This window comes from Xiphias gladius, chromosome 17, assembly GCF_016859285.1.
Source record: "Xiphias gladius isolate SHS-SW01 ecotype Sanya breed wild chromosome 17, ASM1685928v1, whole genome shotgun sequence".
In the NCBI taxonomy this organism is placed as follows: Eukaryota; Metazoa; Chordata; class Actinopteri; order Istiophoriformes; family Xiphiidae; genus Xiphias; species Xiphias gladius.
In genome coordinates this window covers 2,266,040-2,278,095 of record NC_053416.1, presented here as the reverse complement: position 1 = coordinate 2,278,095, position 12,056 = coordinate 2,266,040, and the positions used below count along the sequence as shown (strand labels likewise).

Here is a 12,056-nt window from a genome sequence, read left to right as displayed (position 1 = left end):
TCAAACCCACAAAACTTTCTTTGACCTTCTATTGTACTGGAAATATAGCGTTGAAGTGCAGGCAAATGGTATTTAAAAATCGATTTGCTTGTGGTTTTATTTCATTGATTATCTGAGTACAACACAGGATCAGTTCAAACCTTTATGAGTAAGCTATTGTTATCCGTGTAAAGCATTTTTAGCCTGTGGGGATGGCTCTTTGTGTGGTTTTTGTTTCTGGTATCCTTCCTGTTGTTAATTCTGGCACAGAAGGAAAAGAAACTGTGACCCTTGGTTCAGTAGTATCTTCCAGGTAGGACTAGTTGCATCCCATTCAGGAAACCTCTTCACCGTTGATGGACAGAAACACCACACTGTAATATTTTATCTAGTGTCTGGATTTAAAGGATTTGAGCTTTATTGCTCCCGCTGCCACTGCTCGTCTGTGCCGGTTTTACTTTATACTTTACAGTGACAGAACAAAGCACAGTCATTGCAGGTTGCTGGGGATAGGAGGATCAGACGAGTGTCTGAAGTTAAAGCTGTCTGTTGTAATGGTTAAGAATCATGCAGCCAGGAGGTTATTACGTTTTTGTTCCCTTTTGATAAGTGTGAGTAGGTTTTTCTTTGCTGCTTTGCACTCGTTACAGTTTATAATGTAATTATTTGGCCGACAAATTCCGCCGGCTCGACTTGTGTGGTATAATACATTCATAGCTTGGATGTATTACGAAAACTGGACTCTAAGATCATGGCCGTTCGTGTAAAGGAAAGTTGCTCGCCCAGCAAATTTTACGAATATCAACTGTTGAAATTGCTGTTTCTAAATCAATAATAGAATAATAATTTTACATTTGTGCATTTTATAATGGCGTTACGTGGTTTCTGGGCCCTAGGGGATTTTTTTAGATGTATTTCGTATGAGCTGCTCCAGGCACATTCAAGTTTATCCCACTGATGTGGGCCAAGATCAGAAAAATGTTCATATATTGTAGACTGTTGAAAAATGGCCCTTCTGATGGCTCCTTGAGTGATATCCAGTAATAATTCTATTTTTTATTTTTTGATTTATAAATGATCTCACTGCATAAGGACATATCACCATCTTATTTTTGTGTTTAAATTTTTTTAAATATTAAAGTTATTTTTTGTGCAGCTTATACATAGCGTTATCTTGGAGGGTCCTGGTTTACCATAAAAGTATGTGCCCGGAGACAAAATTTTGCCGCATTGTACATTCACAAACGAACACACACAGTGATTCACGACACAGATTCGCCCCTCCAGCCCTTCGTGACCGCAGACATCTTAACTTTCCCCTTGCCGAGCCGATTAAACTGACAGGGGACTACCATCAGAGCAACAGCGAAAAAGAAGGGGGGAAAAAATTACTCACCGTTTTGACAGCCGACACACCTGTGATCTTCAACCACACCTCTGGAGCCCTGCGAGACGCTCTCAAGCATCTCCCCGGACTCCAAGCAGAGCAGTGACTGCACTTTACCCCCCACCAGCAATGCAGGTGTTTAGCGAGGCGTAAAAGTGGTGTGAAAGGCCTCAAACATCAGTCAAATATTGGACTTTGTGTGGGGCTTTTCAGAGATACGACTGAGTGTGTTGGAGCTTTTTTGGCTTTGGCCTTTGGCAGGTTTGGTCAGACCCAGACAGTCAGAGAGCAGACATGCAGCTGAATGCGGGGTTAGACCGGATCACAGCGTGCGACGAGTTGCCTCGCCTCAAGTTGTCCTCCACCTGAGCCTCATCATCCATTTACACCTGCGATTTCAAGTATCTCGTATTTAAAAAAATCATTTACACTTTAAATGTATGGATGATTGAGCAAAACAAAAGCTTTATTGTCTTCACAGGCTCTTATTCGTGCTGCTCTCTCACCCACACAGACCCTGATCTGATCCGCCCAAGACGCCTGAACTGACTAGATTTAAATGGGGTTGTGGAAATGGGATGGCCAGTGCTGCTGTTACGTCAGGACAGTTTTCATAATACACAGATGCTAATTCATAACTTTAATGAAAACTTCAGCAACACTATGAGGACGACTTTAAAATATTAGAAAAAAGAAAGAAAGACCAAGACAACCCAACACATGCAGTGCACATTACGATTAACACAGCAGAATATGAGGTTATCACAAACAAGTTGCCATGTGATGTTAAACTGGTCAAATTCCTGACCTGACAGTCAGGTAATGACTCTTAATAATTGATCATTAATGATTGATAATGATTATTCACAACCCTAACTCTTGAGGATGATGTTGGAAATATTAGTTCACGATATGAGTTCCACTGTGATACACAGTGTAATCAGCCTCAAGACGAATAAAATATGGTCAAAAAGGACCATCAAATCAACGAGCCATTTAGCTTGGCTTTTCTCTTTAAGGTGATTTGTGTTGACTGTCCTGCCAAGAAAACTGGAATCCCTAAATTCACCTAACTTATGGCGAGCAGTTGTTCTGTTAGTCCAGGTCGCTGCTTTGGTGTCCAGACAAACATAAACACCCAAACACAAAACGGTACACCGAGCACGTAACCCCACCGTCCCCAGTTCCTCTCAGCATCCAGGCACACGCTGTCCAGCTTCCTGGCGCTAGCAGGGTGGAGTGGCCTAATCACACATCCAAATCTCTTATCAGAGCCCAGAGGGGCCAAATCACAACTTCCTCAGAGACAAAGTCATTTGGAAAGGGAAGAGGCCACTGCCTGCTGTGGCCATGCTCAAACCCAGGAGCCCAGTAGATACCATCACTTACGTAAACGCTGGCCCGAGTGGAGAGGCCCCCCCCCCCGTGAATGTGGCAGTTGAAGTCAGTATAAAGTTTATTGTTGTTTCTGACCTGTGTAGAGTATTTTGTTCCTCATTGCATTCATAATACTTGTGGTAATTAGGTCAGATATGTATTGGGGTCATTCTCAAGCCTGTGACCGACTTCCTTTTTTCTTGTTTTCTCTACGGAATACGCACCATGTCATTCCACCCCCCCCCCACATCTAACTGAAACGATTTATAGTCACCGAAGCCGTAGCTTCATATTCAGACTGTACCAGGATTTCCTTCTTCTTACCCCTTGTTTTGTGGTGGTGGGGGGGGTGGTTTGCTTTTACTAATCAATCACTAATTACATATCCGGCTGCTCTGATGGCATTCGGTCAATTTGTGGAGAGGACGTTTTCATCATTAATACGCAATAACGCACAACAAGGAGTAACGGTCTTTCGAAGGATAATACAAAATTGAGGTGAAGATTTTCGCAACATAAAACGTGAAGCCGAGTCCACTGTTCTCCTGTATCAAGACTCCTCCAAGGGTCATAGCCGCTGTTACACTAGGTTACATTCTGGAAGCAACGAAGGGCAGGCTGTGTTTAATCAACTGAGGACAAAGAATCCTGAGGAACCATGAGGATTTAACGACCTAGCTAGTGTGTGTTATCCTTTGAGCGGGAAAGAGACCAACTGGCCAGGCGAGCTGGCTAACGTCTGCAAACTGTTTGCGAGTTATTGGTCCCGTTAGCCGTGCCCTCACCTCGACTTGACGGTTTTCTAATGTTTTTCCGCATACATTTAACATTGCACTTACTTTGATACTGCAGGGGGAAGATGTGAGGAAAAACAAGTCGACGGGGAGAAGAGCGGGATTACTGTGATAACGGTGGCTCACTGGCTAGCTAACGTTGCTGTCCAGCAGCGTAGCTAGCCTGTCTGCATTAGCCTGTGTCTCCGCGCTCTCTTCTTATGTCACGTCACAATCTTGTCGCTAAAAACACAACCCACAGAAATAAACTATGAAAACTAGGTGATCCCAGCAGCGTTGGGAAACGATTTAGCATGTTTCAAAAATGAGCCCATACATTTGGTACATATTTTTCACGGTTTACATCTTCAGTCGGGACCCCGGGCTGAGTGCCTCAGACAAGGGCAGCAAAGTCAGAGAGCATCCTTTGACGTCTAGAGCGATTCAGTCTCAGTGATGAGGTGAATCAAATCTTGAGTCTGAAAGCCAAATTGTCTCCTGACCTGAGTTGAGCTACAACTTCATGAAAAGAAATGTGCACTCAAAATATTTGATCTTTTTCCTCTCCTCTCAACTCTTTGAAGATAAACAGGAGCACGCTGTATCTAGTTTATTAATCGTGGCTTCCAGGATTTCTGCGTTCTGATGTTGGAATTTTTTCATTTGTCTTGTTCCCTCCTGGAGCCTCAAAGTTGCAAAGATGCCTAGTGCAGCTCTAACATCCAAACACCTTGTAGCATGTAAGGAGTCAGAGAAAATCTGCTTTGTTTTGAGGCTCTCTTTCTTTCGTCCGGGTTCAATTGACTCTTTCTGCTTTGCACGCTTTTTAACACAGTCATATCTGAGTTATGCCTGCAGTACAACTGTAATCCATTTTTATCCACAACTTCCCTGGAGTGATTTGGGTGTGAATGCTTTATTCAAGGACCCCAAGATAATTCTATTAATAATAATCATTCTCTTTCCCCACGAAGATTTTCCCTGCAGGCTTTTTAGGACTGTAACCTCAAACGTTTTCAACAGGGGCCTCTTCTCTGAGCTCTGGGCCACTGTTAAAGCAGGATATTAAACCCATTTGTAAAGTGGAAAACTGGTTTAAATGACAGGAGCTTTTAACTCGTGACCCTCAAGGTTGCAAAACGCGAGGTCGCCCCGAGTGATGTCAGCGGCGAAAGAGCGGCGCGGTCGCCCCGCCGAGTTCAGGGCTCTGACTCTGGTAGATCCACATATCCCCGGATTTACAGAAACTCTCGCGGACAAGTGACACCGCCGCTCGGAAAGCACACTTGATCCCTTTTCTATCTCAAATGTCACATCCCCCATCGTGACACCGGAAAATAGGCTCAGCACTCTGATGTTTAACCAGCAGGTTATTTGAAGGATATACATGCTCATGGTAATTCCTCTGTATTTCACCATTCAGTCTTTAATTTTCGTTGCCCTTTCCCCACTTATAGTCATTTTTTCTTTCTGTTTTTCCCTTCTGTCAGTTTGAAGGTGGCCATATTCACTGAATCCCCCCCTCCCCAAGTGTTTACATATCTGGGCCATCTGTTTTGTGTCATGCTGTTCTCCTGACCCCCGGGGCATCTGGGGGAAAAAAGCGAGACCACATCATAAGCCAAGTTTCCATCTCGCTGTCAAGTGAATTTTAGGCAAACTTTTGAAAAGTCACAAAAAATAAAATGTGAATTAGGCGCCTTTCATCCATCTTGCCTGAATGAATAAGTAGGCAGTAAAAACAAAACCACCAGACAAGAAGTGTTTGAAGAACCAATCAGTCATGGGCAAACTGCTGTTGTTGTTCTTTAGTGTCGGCTAATGTCAGCCATATTTCACGCTGTCTGAATATGAAAACAAGAAATGCCCTTGGCATTATTCTAACCACGACAGGTCTCCTATGAATCGAGAGAGAGCAGGTTTAAGGTTTCAGGGAGGGGGGTGGTGGACAAATATTTCGAGACCCCTCACAACATCCACATCCTGCTCTGAGCTGTGCAGCCAGACTGAGAAAATTACTTCTGTTGCTGCTTGTTGTAAACACCGTGGATCAACAAAACCTTTTTATGCTCCAAGTGAGAATGTTTTGTTTTTTGGTTGTTTTTCTTGCCTTCCAGCCTTTTCTAATAAAGTGTGTCAATTTCCACACAAATACCTGACTACACCGGAGATTAATTGGTTGTGTGTGTGAGTGTGTGTGTGTGTGTCAGTATACTGTACGCACAGGTATGCTAATGCACACATCTTTGATACTGTTTCGAGGTGAGGAGGTGTCGATTAAGGCGTAATCCTGTGTACACGTATGTGAGCATGTATCTATTAGCCTTTCTCGTCTGAGTGTGTGTGCTCGTTTTAAGCGTATCGGGGAGCATTACTGTGTCGAGCATCGCGTACAGCTGCGGTTCCGCCAAGTGTTCCTGGCATGCCCCAATTCGGCGGCGGGAAAAGGGGCTTTCTGATTCAGGGGTTTCCGGAATCATGATCAGATCTCAGCATTGGAACAAAGATTCCCAAAGATCCAAATGTTATTTTTAAGTCCATGGGAAACTTGCAACCATGTTGCGACACTCCTTTGAAATAAATTCCGTTTTCATGAGTATCACTGGCAAATGAGTAGCATGTGAGAACTGTCCCGCTGATCTGCCCATCCACGACAACAACCTCGGAGGGTGAAGGGGGGCACATGGATAGAAGACGCCGAGGAGGGAGAAACATGAAAAACCCTCTTTTCCTTCTCTCTCACAAGCACCCATTCCAACTCTCAGCCAATTAGTAGTAATTAAAATGGCCTCTTTGGCTACAGATAATTAATAGCCTGTATTTGCCTCCAGTTTTTCTTCCACATTGTTTTTATTTTACCCGAATGCAAATGTAATTAAACTTCATAAACAGACGACTGATTAAGTGCAAATATTTGCCTTCTTAAAGCGGGTGGAGCATGAAATGATTATAATTGAATCAAGTGCTGTTTTCCTTCTCGCTGTTTGCAGAGATTGAAGCCAAGGAGGCCTGTGATTGGCTGCGAGCGGCCGGCTTCCCTCAGTATGTGCAATTATTCAAAGGTAAATATGAGGCTGTTGATGTGATCCTGTGCCACGCAGCCCGCGGAGTCGAAATCTAAATCCCGACGATGTCTCGAGCAGCGTCTTACTGTTGCATTTGTCCCGTTTGTCTGTCAGACTGCAGGTTCCCCGTTGACACCGAGTGGGCGAAGCTCGATCACCGCTTCCTGGATAAGGATGCTCTCGATTCACTCTGCAGGTAACACGCTCATGTAACGCCCTGTGCAGGTGCGAAGAGCCACAGAGCATTAAAAAAAACGTAAAAAACCAGTGACAGTGGTCAGTGGCCGTTTTTTTGTGCTGCTGTTGTACCGGATGATTTCATAGAGCGAGATCCTTGTGTCATACTGACCCCTTCAACTCCCCACACACCTTACGTCACATTTTCGAGATGCTTTTTCCCCTGAATTTCACCATTCAAGAGCCTGTGCAGTTGAGAGTTAACAGAATATATTTAACAGATGTAGAGGACTATTGTCAAATTGTGAACCAAAACATTGTGTGATCTGTTAATAATTTATTTAATGGAGAATTCGATCCAGAGTATAAATGTTGTGATCAAGGCCAGTAAAACTCTAAATGAGCAGAGTTCCATGTCCTCTAACTACAACAAAACTCCGGACTCTCCTGCTTGACGAATATTTCAAGGTGGTCTGACCCAAGTGGGCGATGTCCGCCACGCTCCACCGCGTTAGCACGTCAGCTCCGGGTGCCACGCCAGCTAACGCCATCTGAAAATCCCGTTCTGGCTCCCTCCGGCGGCCGACGTTCCCACCCTGCCACGGTGAAGCAAAGGTGCGCTCAGGGTGTGACAGCGCCGTGAGGTTACAGGTGCAGCAGAGCACCCGGCCGGGACACGATGCTTTACCGCTCTCGCATAACCAGAGTAGCTTCGCTGAGCGTGCGCGCCCTTCCGCGGGAGCGTCCCGCTCAGCGGTCACTTTACTGCAACCACAGTCTGACCTGTGGCCGAGGAGACGCTCCGCCGGAGCAGTCGGAGGTTCGGTGCCGTGCTCAAGGGCATCACGGTGGCGGTGAAGGGAGAGTGCTGCTCCTCCTTGGGATTATCCTGCTGCTCCGGGGATTAAAACACTATAAACTGTAAAACAAAAAGTTTCAACTCTTCATTTGCATGTTTGCATCCATGTAAGAACTTCCCAGCATACTGTATTTGAGGAATGTGTTTAAAAGGCCATTATTGTTATGTGACCCTGCCAGTCTAACTGCAGCGTTCCTTTCTTCTTCCTCTTTCAGGAGATTAATCACTTTAAACAAATGCGTGGAAATGAGGCTGGAACCGCGGAGATCAAGACGCAGGGTGAGCGCTGAGAGCGAACACCGAGAAACTCGAACACAGCGGGGCTCTCGTATCAAAGCACATGGGGGGCATCGCACCATGAAATCTGCTTGTTAAGCATCACTTGATTCATACTGACATGGACTGATATGGAGATGGAGATAATGGAGTAGGGAGAAAGCGTTGACCGAGATCAGAAAAGAGAGAGGGGGAAAAAGAAAAGGGGCATCGAGAGCTGAAGTTAACAACAAATTGTCTTTGAGACAAGCCTCGATGTTTACATATATATCATCTAACAATTAATTTCATATTATGAACACTCAGGTTGCACTGTAGTGTGTGAAGTCAAGTGTAACTGGATTCTGCACCATAAAAAAAAAAAAGAGCAAAGTATTTTATAATCAAGTAAAGTTTGCATGAACAAATCTGAACTGAAACAATGAACCTAGAAACACAAAAAAGTCTGCTAATAGGAAAAAGCAAAAGGGGCTTGATAAGATTTCTTACTACCTGCATAAAGCCTAGTTTCTGACCTGGAAAGCGTAATGGAACAATTCTGTTTCATCCATTACATTTTGCCTCCTTCCGTCTTATCTGAAGACTCTTAACACCAGTATCGATCTGGTAAAAGTAGCAGCAATCATTTTTGTTTGAAATTATTTCATCTCAAATTTTTTAACTAAGACTCTCAGGACTAGATGGAGATTTTCAGTGCATCTCGCACAGACATGACCCTGGTATCCAGTTAAAAACAAGCCATTAGAATATGGATAATGATGAGTGCTTTCCACCATTTTCTGACATTTATACTCTGAACAATCCATCAGTTATTAAAGAAAACAAACGTCAGACATATTGAATACTGGAAATAATTGCTGGTTGCAGCCTTACAGTTCAGCTGGGATGGATTACCACCTTATTGTAGGTTTTCTGTGTGTTAATTACTTGACAAACTGAAAGAAAAGAAAAAAAAGGATTCTTTGGGGAAACTAAAATGAAACTAGATTTGACGCGGAGTCCCTCTTCAACCCCGATAACATGACTATGATATGATCCTCTAGAGCTCCAGGGGACATTTTCTCAGGCCCAGTAGCACTCCGTGACCCCATGTGACAAGCGAACTCGTCTTCACGTGTAAAATCGGCCAACTGTCCCCTTTAGGTCAAATAGTTTTACTCAATCCACACTAAGTATGTCAAAACAGTCCGACTACATTTTGAATTCCTAATATAAGGTTGCCCCACTTGACAGCACTTGTTTGCATAAACGCTTGTATGCAAGCTTGAATCAGTTACTGAGAACAGCTTTGTGTGTTCAGACATTTCAGACCTCTGTGTTTGTGTGAGTTCACGTACTCCGCTTGGCAGATTGTGTGCATACCCACAAGTCCCTCTTCTGCATATATTAGTGTCACTGTGTGTTTGTATAATATGCAGATTTTTGTGTGCTCTTGTCCGTCAGTCTGAACCCCGCTTCTTCTTCCAGGGAGACGAGTATGACGAGGAAGACTTCTGCGCCATCAGCCCCAACTGGACCTACGACAGGCGGACACGGCGGTGGCGACGCCTCGACTCCACCGCGGACATGCTTCGCTTGACTGACAGCCCCACCGGACCCCAGGATGTCTCTCTGTGTGACGTCAGAGACCGCCATGATTTCTGCTCCATCCACAGCTCCAGCAGCACTGACAGCGAAGGCCACGACGGACAACGCAAGAGTCGCGGAGAAGCCGCTGCCGTCACGAACACTCCTGCAGCCACCGCCGCCATCACCACGGACGACCAGGAGACCAGCAGGAGCTCCTCCCGCTGCTCCTCCACGAACAAGACCCCCTCCCTTGACACCTCGTTCAGTGGACCCCCCTCCTCTGGTGAAAGTGGTGGGGGATCGTCCACCATGAGTCTGGAAACCGAGGGATGCTTCCCAGACAAACCGCCGAGGAAGAAGTGCACCAGTCTGCTGAGGAAGATGGAGAAACTGAGGCTGAGGGGGACGACCGGACTGCTCCCCTCTGTTCACAGTAGTGGAAGCAGCAGAGGCAGTCAGGCCCGGCATGTTATAAACGGGCCGGTTCTGATCCAAGAGGAGGAGAGGCTGCGTTGCCCATCAAGGTGAGGATTGTGGATCGTTATCTTTCAAAAACCCAGAAGGTTGTATCACAACATTTCCTGCTGGTTCGAGGGTATTTTCAGAATCCTCGAAGAATCTCAAGCGTAACTGCTGGATCCAAAAATATTCCATCTGCTTCATCCTTATGCTTCGCTAACCACAGAGTTTGAATGTCTCCAGTCTGCAGGGTCGACCCAACAGCCGGGTGTCTTCCTCGCCCTCGTCTCCCCACACCATCAGCAGCAGCAGCAGTAACAGCCACTCAGAGAGCAGCAGCACCGTCAGCACGCCCAGCCCGGTCACCCGGGTCAGGAGTAACTGCAAACGCTCCAATAGCGGTGCCGGGGTCAGTAGTGGAGCGACCCGGAACAGCCAGAGCCACACGGGAACAGAGGTCAGTCCAAAAGGTCAAGGCCTTCAAAGGAAAAAGTAAATACATCAGAATCATTTTCACCAGTGTGATTTTTTTTGTACAGAAACGTCTGCGCCGAAGAATACGAACGAGAGCTCTTTCTAATTTTGGTCCTACTACCAGTTGCCATATGTTGCCAGATATAAGTTCCGTTTAGAGCTGGTAACTTGATGGCGATCATCAATCTTTGTTTCGGTTATTAACAAGTGATAAGTGAAAACGGAATTGGTCCCGGTTGCCTGCACGGCCACAAAGTAATGAATCAGTGACGAAAAGATGCAGGCTGAAGTTAAAGCTTAGTCGCTGTGGCGGAAGGGTCTCCGCACTGAGCAGTTGCCAGGTACCCAGCAGTGCAAGCACGGGGTACTGTGTTCGAGGATCTCTCTCAATCCAGAGCTAGCCTACCTTGAAATTCCAGTTCTGCACTGGTTGTCCCTGTTTGTCTCATTTGTCCGCCGAAACGCACATGGTCGAGATCACTAGTGTGAGTTAAGGATGAGATCCAGGCACGTCTGCTTGTTGGCTTCTTGAAGATTGTTGTCCTAGAAGCTCAAAGCTGAGGGTCATAACAGAAGACGGCCTTTTAACCCGTGTACAACGAGGGCATTCCTTTTTTTTTTTAAGGTCACTGCGGCTGCAGACCATTAGTTTATCCACCAAGGCCGTTTAACTGATATTATGCATTGAATAGAGACGGCTTTGGACCCTGAGTTACTACATGTGACACAGATATTTAGAATAATATGTTAAAGTATAGCTGTTATTCTTTATTCACTGATATTCTGTCTTTACCTTTTCCTCCTTGCTTTTATTCAAACTGGTCCCTGTAAAGGACTACAGGAACCAGATTAACAACAACAACAGCAGCAGCAGCCACGAGAGCCTGGTCTTCCAAATCCCCCACGGACACAAACCGGGGACCTTCCCCACCTCCCTCGCACACAAACACGCCATCCTGTCGCCCATCATCGACAACACCTCCGTCAACTGGAGGACCGGGAGCTTCCACGGTTACCGGGGGCGGAACAGTTGCCGCCGCGGCGCTTCTTCACCGGCCACCGGTGACCAGGGCCCCTCGTCCTCGCCTTCCTGCGGCGCGGCTGCCCCCAGTCCGCTCGCTGTGCTGGATCATCGGCTGAGTGTCTACGACAACGTGCCCGATGAGCAGCAGCCGCCTGAAAGTGAAGGTGGCTGTGGCGGAAGTGGCAGCGATGCGGAACGGATGGGTGAGGAGTCAGAGGTGGGTCAAAGGACTCTTACTGCACTTACCTTTATTTTTTACATTTTATCATATAAATAGATTATTTCATATTAGATTTGTTTATTTATTTCATTTTTTTAAATATTTGACAAAATGAATGACCCATGACTCCTTTCTCTGATGATACCTACCAGTTGTCTTGCACTTTCTGAAGCATGTTTTCCTCATTATCCAAAACATACATTGATAACAAAAACCGTACTGTTGCCATCTCACGGTGTCCTGTAGTCTACATGAATAGCGAGGTAACATTTGACCTGGTTCTCCTTTCGTTGAATCCCGAGCCGCTACGTTACTGTACGTCATAAGAGCACATGTTCAACGGGAACCTCTGCTGAACAGGTAGTATTAATAATGATTGATCATAATTTAAACCGCCGGGACCAACGCTGCCGCTTC

At 45.7% G+C, this 12,056-nt stretch overlaps 1 protein-coding gene across 3 annotated transcripts in view; it reads left to right on the top strand.

The window, feature by feature from the left end:
• Window positions 1–12,056, top strand: part of si:dkeyp-23e4.3 (rho GTPase-activating protein 7) — a 106,317-nt gene that overhangs the window by 72,541 nt on the left and 21,720 nt on the right. For all 3 annotated transcript variants that reach the window (XM_040150773.1, XM_040150771.1, XM_040150774.1), the window contains exons 2-7: window positions 6,507–6,578; window positions 6,696–6,777; window positions 7,833–7,896; window positions 9,361–9,986; window positions 10,165–10,378; window positions 11,229–11,636. In XM_040150773.1, coding sequence (XP_040006707.1) covers window positions 6,507–6,578; window positions 6,696–6,777; window positions 7,833–7,896; window positions 9,361–9,986; window positions 10,165–10,378; window positions 11,229–11,636 — 1,466 coding nt within the window. The remainder of the gene's footprint in view (window positions 1–6,506; window positions 6,579–6,695; window positions 6,778–7,832; window positions 7,897–9,360; window positions 9,987–10,164; window positions 10,379–11,228; window positions 11,637–12,056) is intronic.